Raw genomic sequence first — 14,528 nt, 5'->3', positions numbered from 1 at the left:
AAAAGGAACTGCTACACCATTTTATGTTATCAATGGTTTAGTCATCATCTTGACCATGCAAAAACCTGAGACTAAATTCAAATACAAATCTCTCCACTATATGAACCACTAATCCGCCATGTTGCCAAGAAGCTTCTCTTTCCACATAAATACATCACTAGCCTGGAACCCTCCAAAGAATTTGTTCCAGGCTGCACGTCGACCTACACTTTGTTCGTAAATTCAAACAAATTTTCCCCTTGGAAATAATAGAAATGGAATAAATCTGTTCTTTGTTGCAACCGTTGCCATCGTAACATTTTTGATCACCATGTTGAAGTCATATTTTTGACACAAGTGTAAAAAGGGATTGAAACATAGACAATAAATTCTAGTTTGATACTCTGGCAACCATGCAGAAGAAGATCATGTAACCGCCTGGGAGGTGAGTCTCATCACATTCTGACATTTCATTATTGATGAATCGTTGCTTTAGCCATTTTGTAGTGAGACGATTTCCTATGTTGCTTTCTAGTTGTTTGTACACTTTTCCTCCTCTGAGCACCTGCTCCATAGAAAATGAATAGAGACTGCTCCTCACCTGCAGGTAATAGGTACTTGCTGAAATCAGTACCATGGACAGTGACAACCCACAGGTGTGTTCACCTTGACAACACACTTTCTGATTCTAGTTTGTCACCTGCATAAACCTTCATTTTGATGCTCATTTATGATCGATTTAATTTTTTTGTTACAATGTAGCCCAAGTTCCACTTAAACAAGCATGTGTGTGTTATTGGTACCTGGAGGTGCTCCCTTTGGAACAATACTTCACTCTCAGGCCTCCGCGAAGATGTAAATGGATGGTTTGGTTGGTGTTGTGACCTCTCACCCCGAGTGCCCCCCGTTTCCTGAACCAGATGCTGCTCCCGTGGACCGGGGCCTTCTCAACCTAAACAAAGTAATCCTCCACTAAACAAGATGGATATTGTATCACCGTGCCAGTAAATACCAGAGGGCCTTGCACACAAAGGTGCATTCTCCTCTCCATTGGCTATGCCGACTCAACAGGGGGGCTCTGATGCGCGCATTGTTTCATATCCATATGCACAAAGACATAGTGTAGCCTGTGATTTATGATGCTTTTTAATGATCCTTTTAAAATCTACTTTTGTGGCTTATAACCAAAACATGCCCTCTTGTGGGGAATATAATTAGAGCATGAGGAAAAAGTTGGCCAACTTTGGCTGCATGTGCAATGTGTCAGATTGGGCTCATGCGTGTTGCATAATGAGACGTGTTTGATCTCCATGGGATTAGGTCAGACTATGGAAACATTATTAGCAAACGTCATGTGGATTGCATGCATGGTTGCATAAGAGAATGTGTGATTCTTGGGGTCTGTGCAGATTGTCTAAAAAAAAAACAATTGGGCTACGATGTGACCGAGGAGGCAATTTGTCCCTTGAGGCAAAATCTTACATGTTACTGTTTTGGTTGCGTACGCTTTAAGTTGTATTGGTTTGTCCGTGTTATTTCTTTTTGAATGTAATGGTGTCTCATTTGTACCATCTAAAGTGCTTGAAACATGAAAAGGTTTAGGAAATATGTTGATGTGTCATAAACAGATGTAAAGTGAAGGGTGATAATATGCAGATATGATTGAGGTTTTAATGTAATAATATGCTATCCAATAATACTGTGGTTGAAGTGGTGTGCAACTGTACTATTTTGGTTACCAGCTGCATGAGAGGGTCAAAATATTGGACCGAGAGACAGACAGAAAGACAGACAGAGGGAAGGACAGAGAGAAGGACAGACAGAGAGACAGACAGAGACAAGGACAGACAGAGAGACAGACAGAGACAAGGACAGACAGAGAGACAGACAGACAGAGACAAGGACAGACAGAGAGACAGAGACAAGGACAGACAGAGAGACAGACAGACAGACAATGCATAGATAGATAGATAGATAGATAGATAGATAGATAGATAGATCTATTTTATTTATAGATAGATAAAGGCAAAAGCAAACAACGATTTTGTTTCCTACTATGATGTAACGATAGAGCACCGTTATCTGGATTTCTTTTGTCACAAGAAGGCCCACCTCTCGAATGACGTCGCTTGCCGTCTCGTCCAATCGCGTGCCTTCCCAAAAAGTTTTCAGCCTATAAGATGAGGCCAACTTTCTCAAGTGTCAGAAGATTTGTCCTCCCGGAGGCCTATCTATGGATACTTTGGCGTCTTCTGACTGCACAGACCTCCAGGTGGACTAACCAGAAGACTTGATGACAGGGAGGTAATATTTGGACTCTTTTAGAGGGGGCGCGCTATTTTCGTGTGGCGAGTGGAGATGTCCGAGGAAAATTTGGGGGAAGAGTCGAGCAGCTCCCCGGTCTCCCCTGTGGACAGCCTGAGCAACAGCGAAGGGGAGGCGGACACCCAGCCCAAAAGAAGCGCAAGGAAGCGCAGGCCGAGCAGGAAACAAGCCGCTGAAGACTCGGACAGCCCGATCGCGGCAGGGGGGAAGCGAGGCAAGAAATCGAGCAGCAGCGGCAGCCCGCAGTCCCTCGAGGAACTCCAGAGCCAGCGAGTCATGGCCAACGTGCGGGAGCGTCAGAGGACTCAGTCGCTCAACGAGGCGTTCGCGGCCCTGCGCAAGATCATCCCCACGCTTCCCTCAGACAAGCTGAGCAAAATACAGACGCTCAAACTGGCCGCCAGGTACATCGACTTCCTGTGCCAGGTGTTGCAGAGCGACGAGCTGGACGCCAAGATGTCCAGCTGCAGCTATGTGGCCCACGAGAGGCTCAGCTACGCCTTCTCCGTGTGGAGGATGGAGGGCGCCTGGTCCATGTCCACATCTCACTAGCACCGGGACGGCTCTGGCCCAACATGGTAGGCAGGGCCGCCGTTATTTTCCCCCACTAGATTGCACGCATGTTTTTTTCTTTGCTAATGTATAGTCCAATATAGCCCCCCCGCCCCTCCGCTAAAATCAATGCATGCCTATTTTTCCGTGCAAAATACGTTATGCATATTGTCAAATATAGTTTTTCCCCGACTAAAATGCATGCCTGCTTATTTTGTTTCTCCCAGAAATGGCTAGAATGCATATTTTTTTCTTTGCTGTGGTGCATCGTGCATATTGTCAAATATTTGTGTTCACCTTGAAAATGCATGATGCATTATTATATCTACTATATAGACGACTTCTCCACATTATAGTACAGGAAACAACCAGGCAAACTACCTGATGCAAATTGTTTTTCTCCCAACTATAGCACAAGACAAAATGGCAGTTATAGTTACATTTTGGGCTAAAATGTAAAACATTTTTTAATACAATGCATTATAAGGTTCTCTAATATTTGTTATGCAACTAAATTGTAATGTCAATAATTATTCCAAATAAAATGTCAAACATGTTCAATTAAAATGCATGTTAGGAAATGCCCCAATATGTTTTGTATGTCGTTGAAATGCATGATGCAAATAGTCTTTTTCTAATGTGTCACGTGCAAGTAAAATAACACTCTGAACTGATTGCAATGACATCCAATACAAGAACCTGAGACTTAAATCATTGTGTGTGCGGTTGACCCTCACAGGTGACTGCTGATTCTAAACTTCTCACATTCTGACGGGACATACCTGGAGTCCAATGCTGGATACATGGGATCACTATTTAAAGCAAAGACCACGGAGATGCTGTAGGGGATTTTTTGTTTGTTTGTTTTTGCAGCCCCCTCACACCACCCACTCTGTTGACGGTGTATTTACATGTTGTTGACGACGAATGTTGAATATAGCACGGCTGACGCCTGTTAAGAAGAATTGCTTTTACTACATGTATTGGGACTTATTTCTGCAAGCAAGGCAGTGTAACTTGCATGTGTGTGTGTGTGTGCGCGCGTGCGTGCGTGGGTGTGCGCGTGTGTGTGTAATTCTCTACTGGTGGTGTAGCCCACATATAAGGCTGTCTTTGTGGATCAAACCTGTGCAAAAAATATTTTCAGAAAACATTTATTTATTTATTGGTATTACAATTAGGAATACATCCTGTGTCTGAAATATAAATACATTCCTATTTTTATTATCACTTTTGTAAATGTTTGTATATTTTTTGCAATAAAGAAAACGAGAATATTTTTGCCTTAATTTTTCTTTGCTCGTTCTAATTGACGATCGTTTGTCAGGGTATTAAGATGCACGTGAGAAACGATCTGGCACGATGACAAAAGCAGATTGATTAAAATGCCACCTCAAAAAAAGTTTTGATTACATATACAATTGCAAGATAAAACGAAAAGAAGTAACTGCAAAATACACTGCCTTAATATACATTTACAAAATGACGTATTTATTGCTCCAGTATTCCTTTGCGTGTAAATTAAAGTCATGGCTTGTACCCACACATTCGCATAAACAAATAAAGACTAGAGAACACGTGTCAACATGCTAAGTGTTTTCGTTTAATTTCATTTTATTTATTTATTCATTTGTTTTCTCAGCTCAAATATTGTAAATGTAAACTATCGATGCTGCGTTAACAAAAACCTAGCATCCGGAGTGCAGCGAATGCATTTTCTTATCGTTCCGATATTCTAATCATCTAAATTGCGTCGGTACATAAACTGACTAGTTTTTTCCAAACTACAGTTTACGTGGATAAATGAACCAACATGATATAAAGCGACTTCCGGTGTCCCGGTGCGTGCCGTCACCGCTTTGTGAAACGTTTAGGTGACGTGGGAAAGTTTTTCTCACTGTCCAAAAAGAAAGCCGTGACCGTTTGAAGGTGTGTAATTGGCCTTCGAGGCATGTATGGAATTCCCAGATGTCTATGAAATTTAAGGAGGCCGTGAAGGTAGCGTGGACTAGGGGGCCACTTTTGCCGTTTGCGTGGGCGGGAGGGGGGACGCCACAAACCCACAAACACATCCACAGGCCCTCGATTGACTTGGTGAATTTTACATTTACCTATCATAATAATCTTATATTCCTATTGCTCTGAACGCACCACACTAGCCTTGAAATTGAACTAACGCCAAATTAAAAACACCTTTTCCCCTGGATGAAGCAATCTTAAATATGTTTCCTCTTTTCAGAAAGCAGTTGCCAATTGAGGCACACAGAATGAAACCTATTTAGAACAGATGTTAGGCTTTTTTTTTTCTTTTTTTGGGGAAGGAAAAAGTCACGTGAAATGAGCAGATGTTCAGAGTGTAGTGAGGCTCTCACAGTGCATTGCATCGCAGTGCACGGACGGAGGGAACCCGCATGACACGCCGAACTGGAGCCGAACCGAGCCCGACATCACGCTTATCAGCCATTCAATGGATTTTTATCTGAATGATCGCGTGGGTTTTGGGAAGTGGACGTGGGCTCATCTGCATGTGGGGGAAAAAAAAAAGGTAGGTTATTCGAATTAAATGTGATGTATTTAAATGTATTGGAAAAGATTGCATGCCTGCGTTTTGTACTGTAAGTGCTGATGAATTTATGAATTATGCCACGTGTAGAGATTTGGGAATTTCTGTAAAGAGGTCAACTCTATCCAAGCTGTGTGCGTGTGTGCGTGTTTGCGTGCGTGTGCGCGTTTGCGTGCGTGTGCGTGTGTGCACGTGAGTGTCTTAGTGGGGCGCATGAGAATTTTCATGCAGCTGTTTGAGGAGGGAAACTAAAACCAGGCTTAGTAGTGACAGTATCTAATTAACAGCTATATATTTCACTTGATTCTATGACTGTACAATAATTCAACATGAAAAAAAAATCAGATTAACTTTATACGGTTTGTGGGGGGGGGGAGAAAACAAATTACTGTATGTTCTGTAACGTTGATACCTGAGCTAAAAGTAACAAATAAGAGCCATACTGATATCAAGAACAAATAGTATGTGATTAGCATTATCATCTTAGTAGTATCACCAGATCTAAAATAAATAATCATTTTCTATTTGTTGAAAATATTTTTCAAACAGTCCCATATACGTATCAGAATATAATTTCCCCCGTTACCTTTGAATATATTGTCACTATAAATGACTCGTGTGATTTCTTAGGTTATTTCTAATTGTGGCCTATCAATTTTAATTAGCTAAGTTTGTCCTCTTTCCTGTTCTTCTGAATTTAAAATATAATTAAACATTTACTCAATAAATTATGCTGGATTTAAAAAAAACAGTGTCAATGTTAATCTATGCGTCAAGAAAAGGAATATTGGAACCATGTGTGCATAAATACAAAGTTCTTTGCTGGCTCTTTCAGAAAAGAGCAGGTGCAGCTTCAAACATGTCTGTGGCTTGAGAGTAAAATTTTCCAGAGAACCTAAAAATAAAACAAAACCGCCATGCACACTCGCACATACTTTTATCATAACTAATGTACAGCTAACACTTATAAATCAGGTTTTGTGTAATATTGAACCAAAACTTTCAATTTTATATGTATAATTATATATAAAGAGCATGTAGGTCAAAAGGTTTGGCCCTAAATAAATAAATAAATAAATGTTCCAAATAGGTTGCTATTTTATTGCCCAGGGGCCGTGTGTTTATAAAGTAATTTAAAAATTCCATTAGTGACATGAATTATGTTTAACAATAAATAAAAAAAATAGAAGTTGCAATTTCATGCTTATTATAATGTCGTTAACTAGACAGCAGGTAGTTTAAAAAGAAAAACTTAAATCCGATGGTAGTAAAGGAGATCATAACAATTAGCATTCTCAAGCCCCCGTAATCGATGCGGCATAAGCCTTGCAGGATGCAATTTGTCATTTTGACAGTTGGCATACTGACACAAAGACGTACAGTAGAAAAATCATAGCCACGAATGACAGATTTGGGGGATTGGTTCCCAAACATTTAACATCAAATACCACCTCAAAAGAATACTTAGGTCTTCTAAAGGAGGAAGTCTTTAATATGTTAAATGCACCCTCACTGAACACAGAATATTTATTAAGTTTCCAAATGTACCGTTTTTAGACATCTCAGAGTCCAGCCATTTTGCCATTTGCTGTCAAGTGGAAATGACATTGCAGTGCCTAAGGTCTCAGGTAACAACAAGTCACCTGTTTTCTGAGTTTGGTCATGTGACATTTGCAAGTTCAGCTTTTTGGCACTGCGATTTCCTTTTCAGCCAACAGCAAGTGACAAAATAATGATCAGATTGAATGCCGCAATTCGGGCTGCATAGAACATTTAAAGAAAATAGTTGACTTGACTTCCCTAGTGAATAATGACAACGTGTAATGCACATTAAAATTAAATCAAAATTACACCTATAAGTGCAAGTTCACAAACAAGCTGTTTTTTAAAGATTAAATGCAAATCTATTTCACCGAAACATTTCAAATAACTCACTGTCGTGAGTCTTTTACTTTGTGGTATTACTAGTAGTAATACCACAAAGTAAAAGACTACCCCACTTTGAGAATCCCTTTTCTCCTAAAAATATTGACCTGCGTTAGCTGATTGCTGCTCAAATTTGCAGATTGATTACATCCCGGAGAGAAAAGAAACCAAAACATTAACAGAAGTTATTTGCTTTCAAAAAAATCTCTTTTAGTAGAAATCTACATTTAAGTGAGCAAAATAAGAATACGTGGTATGTTTTTGGCTGCACGTGTTTGCTTTTATAAATCAGTTTCAAGGCTTGGGGACGTAATGCATTTTTCATTTGGAAAATTACATATTTTAGCTCATAATTTGGCGTCGCAGCTTTTCATCAGAGCCAAAGGCTGTCTCGTGGTGAGGGATGACGCCATGACTCAGACGCGCAACCTGATTTGAATCCTTTGATACCTTTCTGAAGGGTCCGGTGGAAACCTGCTCGACCTCGGACGCGTGTGATGCGTGCCACCCAGGCTGCAGACAAGACACAAATCAGTATGTTTAGGAGGAGTACACAATGATGTCACGGACAGGAAAAGGCTGGGAAAAGGCTTGGCACCTCCTGGAATTGGCTACATCCCCATTGGCTCAGTGGAAAAGCTGGAATAATAAACAGGCAATCAGAAGGCGGCGTGAGCGTACACAAAGGCCGTGCAAAACTTTGCAGATGATAAAATCAGATTTTGGGGGCTCAAAGGCGATGATTATTTGTGGTCGTCGGTTGCCCATAAATAGAGGGCCCCTCTCGGAAGTATAAACACCAGATCAAACCATTTCAAATGTTCTTGTTTATGTTCAATCAAGATGTTGTTTATATAAAATATATGTTTATAGATCTATATACACACATCGAATAGATGTGAATTATATTTATATAGAGTGGAATCTCTGAGGGGAAATAATGAGTTGTGGGACAGGTCGACCGCCACTGATTTCAAGACATATTTTCCCATAGGAAATGATCATTGTAAAACTTATAAACCATCAATTGAGGATTTTTTTTTTTAAATAAACTATTGAGCATTCTGTACTGTTAGATGTGGGTAAAAATATGTTAACAACTGGAAATCAAAATAAACATACCTTGGATTCTACTAAAAAAAATTTACTAAAAATATTTTGTAGGATTAAATAGGAATATGTAGTGTGATATATTTTAGCCTGTTAAAAAAGAAAACGCAAAAGCAAAATAACTTCAGCCTCTAACGCTCAGTGAACGGAATAAATGCTGCAAAAAAGGCCAAAAAACAAAACACACGCAGAGTTAAACCAGCTCAATATCTTAATACCTCACACTTTGTAATCGCCACTCACTGGCCACATCATTAGGAACCCAATTTATTTAACAATTTTTGTTGTTGTACTTTGCAATGTTGCAGCACTGCATAGCATTACACAAATAAAATTGGTAGCCTCGGTCTCAAAACTTTCATTTGCCATCAATATACGCTTCCAGCATGTGATGAAACGTGCCCGTGTGATGCAACTCCGATAAATAAATCTGTTGCTATAACTGATAGTAGAGACCTTGATTTAACTTTGATAAGAGTTTTGGGTCTGGCTCTCGATTGTGTAAGTGCATAAGAGAGGCCTGATCCATCATACAAGCGCCGTGCACATCCTCTTGAAAGCAAATGCATTCAGAAGACAATTTGTCCTTTTATTGCAGTCGAGAGAGAAAGCCGCATTGCCAGAGGGGATTACAGACACAGCCAATTCCTGATCCTGTCCCTGAAGGCGCTTGACTCCCCGGGTATTAATCCCATGTGCCTTCATTAACCTGGTGGCCCACCAATAGCGGGGCTCACACTGATAATTAACGTGTCATTACCTCCACTTACAAAGATCCCCCTGTTGCTGCGACACAGTTTCAAACACTCTTATCCCGTTAAGTGGATTCCAGGAAGGCGGGATTCTTTTGTGGAAGCGAGGCAAGTCAAATTGACCATCAACACCCTCTTCTTGAGCAGACGCTCGGCGCTTATGTCAATAAATTGGAGAGGGAAATGCACTACATGTGAGTTTCCTTGAGTTTTTGAACGAAAGAGGAAAAAAAATGTGGTATTAAAGCCTAAATACAGTTCTGAGGTTGAACGCAATCAGTTACGGGACGCTGGGCGACCTCCTGTTTGGATTTAGAGACGATTTTCCTCATAGGAAATAATGGCGATGGAATCCCTCATTCAGTTGCAGTAGTTGTTGCCATAGTAACCCATTTATTAACTTTACAGGCAAAGCATTCTTTAACTGCATGTAAAATACATTAAGTGCTACATATTAAAATGAATTACAATTATAAAGCTACAAATTCATGCATGGCACTTTCTCATATGAGTAATAAACAGGTTAACCATCTTGATAAACAGCAAAAAGCCTGAACTCAAGAACTCTGTGCTCATATATTGGCTTAATGTGCTATAATCACTCAAGGTTGGCAAAAATCAACAAGAGCAGTGCTCAATTTCACAAATATTTTAAAAAATGACGACGTGTGGTGTAAACATGCAATGAAGTATGCTATTGTGTTTATCAAAATCAACAGAGTTTATATGGTGTCAAATTTAACATATCCCAGGGCACTAAGAGATTGTACATGGTGCAGGCTCAGAAAGCATAAGAACATAATAGAACATTCCACGATGAAAACCGACTCCAATGTTTCCATTGTTTACTGTGGTGAGACGTAATAACAAGGCTTGTGTTTGTTGTGTGGTGTTGCTTGGTTGTAATGTGTATCTGAAGATTTGACTGTCCTCTCTGACATTCCAGCTGGGGCGTCATGGCGACACACCATCCCTCTGATAAAGGAACCATTTGGATGTCAAGAAGAAGTCATATGAGAATTTAGTTCATGTAAAAAAAAAAAAACGGAACGCTACACATTGAAGACATTTGATTTGTTTCTACGCTGAATGTTATGTATACAGCATGTCAGCCATGTTTGTGGATTGAACATTTGTCTTTTGGGCGACAATTTGGGAGTTCACATGTGCACGGAATCTACACAAAAATGCTTGTGATGACAGAAAGGAAAATGTTTAGCTTTGTAAATCCTATTTTGGTGAGCAGGCGCAGGTACGCTCGGCGTAAAAACTGGAGCACTTTCGGAGTTTAGTTTACCACGTTTGGAAGGCTGCGCCAGATGATTGACTCTTTGGTATTTTCAGATTTTTCTGGGAGTATTTTACAAAATTCCAGCATTTTTATTTATTTCTTTTTTTAAAAATGAGGTTTTGTTAAAAAATAAATAAAACGTTTTTTGTTTTGCGGACAAACCAAGATATTCTTGGCCCCCCCATGTCCCCCCCCCAAGGAAAAAATCTTAACTCCGCCAGTGTACAATTGTAAATCCCATAAACCTAGTTATCAATCTGAAACTTGTATATTCAACATCAAGCTGGCAACCTTTTGGTAAATTACCTTTTGATTCCTTTTTGTTGCAATACATTGAAGTCTGCTGTGTTATGTATTGTATATGTCAGTGATGTTGCATAACATGCATGCTGGGTCTTGGAAAAGTTTTAAATACCCTACAAAAAAATCCATTAAGCCGTAATGTAAATATTATGTAAACGTATATGTAGGAATACCCAATAAAGTCTCAAAAAAAAAATTTCAGAGTCAGGCTGCACTTTTTGCTGATCACCCCACCACAGGTGACTGATAAAGATAAAGCCCTGCTTATCTGCTTGTCATCGGGGTGCTCCTCTCAGCAGATGACCTTCGTAGTAAATCAAGTTCAAAGAGGACGACTGGTGTTTGGCAGAACGTTTTACATGAAAAAAGTGTTTGGTCAACCTCTGCCTCCACCTTCTTTGATTTGGAGCGTTCTCTGACCCGTGAAAGAGCAACAGCAACCCACTCAGACACACTTGATAAGCCACTTAATGACTTGAAAATCGTTAAATTTGAAAACACTACCAAAACAAAGGGAAATTATTTACAGTGCACTCACACTCATTTATAAAGAATGTTTTTCCGAGGGGCTTTGCGATAAATTCACATACAGACATCAAAATAATTCAATCATAAATTGGCATTGTTATTGCACAACATGCAAAGCACCAACTGCTTGAATTTTTGACATTTTTTACTCTGTGATGATTTCAAATCAACATATGTAGGCAAAGGGACTCCAAAGAATGTTAAATTGTTTAAAAAAAAAAAAAAAGACCACGCAATATACCTCCACACTAATGTGAAATAAGGACATGGTCACACAGGCACCTACTGTGAATTTTATTTATGTTTTTTTTTTCCGTGTAATGCAAAGAGAAGGGTGTCCAGGCACCTGTTAGTGCAGCGTAAGGTTCACATTCATTTACAATTCCCGGTAGCATGAAGATCATAGCATAGAATTAATACCGCAGCCTATAAAGTATCATTAGCACAGAAATGCTCTCAGTATATTTTTTAATATTCTCAGACCACAATGCCCACCTGGCATCCCACTGAGATGATGAATGTGGTGTTATTATATTTCATTGTTCCTTTGATTGAATTCACAGGCACCAGGCAGGGTCTTTAGAAAAAAATTATGTTGAGATAAATTGAAAGTGATTGCTAATGCGTCATTCTGGGTAGGTTTGGCCACAAAAACACTTGGCTAGGCTTAAAGTTGTCAAAAAACAGTTTTGAAAAATGGAACATAACGTAACTCAAATGGACTCAAACACCCTCGTTTATTGGCCTCATCCACCACCCAAATTGACCATCCAACAGGGAAGCTTTCGTCTTTAAACACCGACCCAACTACCAGCGAGGTTGTAAAAGTACGAAACTTAAACAAATCATTTATGACCTTCGGTACTCTCTGCTTGCCTCCTAATTTACAACACTGAACCTAACACCTGTTTTCTTGGGAACTTACTCTACATTCGGACATTTTGAAAAACAATCTGCTGCTATTCTGATTATTCTTATACAGTACTAATATCTTTAGTCCTGGTTTGAACATTCCTTGAGGCAATTTTTAAGTATATATAACAGTAGTTGGAGGAAGTCAAGTCTTCATCTCTAACAAGTCCCAAGTTACTGTGACAAAAATCAAGCAAGACAGGTCAAGCCCCCATTAAACTTCAAGCAAGTCATTACTTGGGTTAAGAAAATCATAAGTCATCAATTTTGATACATTGCCACATTAGAAGCTTTGCACTCAGTATCTGCTAGCTCTACTAATACATAATCAAATAAGTTTTCTTAATAGTCCCAAACCAAGTCTCCATATTGCCGATTTATTTTGGGGTTTTTCAACTGAATACAAAAAAAAAGGAGACTTGGATAATTTCACCAACTATGTTCTCCAGACACGTGTTTGCACGCACTTCACAAAACCTAACTCGATCTACTCACAAAAACAAAACAAATGAAAGAAAATTTGTAACTTAAATGTGAACTAAACACAAATATTTCCCTTGCAATATGTTGTATGTGCTCCAACTATTTAAAACACAGCAAGCCAGCACCAGATTTTTGCTATTTGTAAAGACAGAATTGTTGCTATAGCAACAAGAAATGTATTGATAATTCTGCAGTCGCAAAGAAAATCATTTTCATTTGTGATTAATCCCATTGAAAAAAAAATCAGCAAGTGTACCTAATATTGTGGCTTGTAGCATGCATTGAGTCTTTTTCATAAATGTAACTAGATAGGTCTCGTTTGTCAGATTTGACGAGATGATTGATACACAAGAGATCACCGGCAGAGAAATACGAGAGATTTGTTTTCATTTTGTCCAAACATCCAATCAATTTGACAAGTTGTGAATTTACCTCAAATTCATGCATGAAATATGCATGCATGATTGGTGTAGATTTATTTTGTTTTATTCCTCCCCTAAATTGAATATCCAAAGTTTAAAAAGCTTGTTGATTATTGAACTAATCAAGTCAGTGTTTATTATTTTATGGACAGAGGCAGGTCAAGAGAAAGAAATGAGTCCACTCCGTTATTTAAATAAAAAAAAATAAAAAAATAAAAATTAGACTGAATGTCAGCGCAAAAGCATTTGACTTTCTGTTGCTTTTGAAGCAGTTCACATCATCCAAAAGCTAAGAAATACACGTGGTGGCTTCATTTTCCACAGCCGACGTCTCAACTCTATTGGAAGCACTTCAGGGAAAACAGAAAACGTGTTTATTCTGTGTTACAAGCATATTATCACGTTAAAAGAATGATTAATGTATTGTAATTGGATTGCTTTTATGTGGACAAAATTTGAAGTATTGCTCTGACGTTAGCGGAGAGTTTTTGTGGGGGGTATATGGAATCAAAAGTCTCATTTTGGCCTGTAGCTTAGCATGAAAAGTGGCAATACATCACACAGTCTATTTGCTTTAACCTTGACACAAAAACGTGGAACACCAGTAAAAGTTGTTGACTGTTAACTTAAGCAAGCAGATGCAGAAACAAAACTAATTTGTACCAAAGTATTCATCATTCATCTGCCGCGTAGTATTCATACTATATGTTGTTTCAGTGCGTTTCTTTGACCTTTGACACTTGGCCTAGACAGATGCAAATCCCCAAAGAACATAATGGCTCCCTTCCTGTGTAAAAACGCGGCCGTAAAGGACGATAATTAGGGTTGTCATGGCGACAGGGTCCGGCAAGCTGATGGTGCCACGATCGCTCAGAGAACTTCAAACGCTATCAAAGCTCCTGCCGGGCCAGTACAACAGTTCTGGTTTGAATTAGCGGCAGACTTCCACAGTCGCTCTTTAAATTCAGATCAATATGGCGGACCCCCTTCCAAAAAAAAAAAAAAAGACGAGGGAGAGAAAAAAGCCCGTGCTAGATTTCTGGTCCAGACAGACCCAGGGTTCTGGATTTCATTAGAGACAATTATCTTATCTGTTTCATCTCACGGCTGCCCCAAAGGTTGGCAGGCGGACCGGCGGGCTCTTTACAGTTTGCGAAGGCCCGCAGCCAGAGGCCTGTGGATGGGGTCCTTTAAACACTTGCGTCCCTGCTGCTAGTGATCAAATATTTTCATGCTTTTGTGAAAAGATTTTCTTCTTTCAACCCCACAGGACACTAAAAACACAACATGGCTGCTGTGGCTATTCTGGGATTTTGAACATTTGAAGAAAATTCGGGCCATCGTTGTTAGTTTTGCTCGCAGTCGAAGCTGCATGAACGTGT

The 14,528-nt window shown here is 39.4% G+C and overlaps 1 protein-coding gene and 1 long non-coding RNA gene across 4 annotated transcripts; both read left to right on the top strand.

Annotated features, from left to right (window-relative positions):
- Positions 1-2,176: 2,176 nt before the first annotated feature.
- On the top strand, positions 2,177-4,133 carry twist1b (twist family bHLH transcription factor 1b). Its single transcript, XM_037274107.1, has 2 exons — positions 2,177-2,882; positions 3,596-4,133. Exon 1 carries the CDS (start codon positions 2,338-2,340, stop codon positions 2,854-2,856), a length of 519 nt encoding a protein of 172 aa, XP_037130002.1. The 5' UTR covers positions 2,177-2,337; the 3' UTR covers positions 2,857-2,882; positions 3,596-4,133.
- A 950-nt stretch (positions 4,134-5,083) lies between these two features.
- Positions 5,084-10,628, top strand: LOC119136026. Of its 3 annotated transcripts, none has more exons than XR_005100660.1 (3): positions 5,084-5,401; positions 7,806-9,401; positions 10,154-10,628. It is a non-coding gene; the product is annotated as an uncharacterized LOC119136026 (long non-coding RNA). The 3 variants fall into 3 exon arrangements; XR_005100661.1 differs by having other exon boundaries at positions 5,090-5,401; positions 7,806-7,879; XR_005100659.1 differs by lacking the exon at positions 7,806-9,401 and having other exon boundaries at positions 5,102-5,401.
- The last annotated feature ends 3,900 nt before the right edge of the window (positions 10,629-14,528 follow it).

The sequence above is a fragment of the Syngnathus acus genome, chromosome 16 (assembly GCF_901709675.1).
Source record: "Syngnathus acus chromosome 16, fSynAcu1.2, whole genome shotgun sequence".
Lineage (NCBI taxonomy): Eukaryota > Metazoa > Chordata > Actinopteri > Syngnathiformes > Syngnathidae > Syngnathus > Syngnathus acus.
Note: the sequence above shows the minus strand (reverse complement) of the source record. Positions and strands in the feature narration are given on the sequence as shown.

Bases quoted from the DNA above. Each gene is read 5' to 3' on its own strand.
- twist1b (XM_037274107.1), top strand. From the start codon at position 2,338: ATGTCCGAGGAAAATTTGGGGGAAGAGTCGAGCAGCTCCCCGGTCTCC.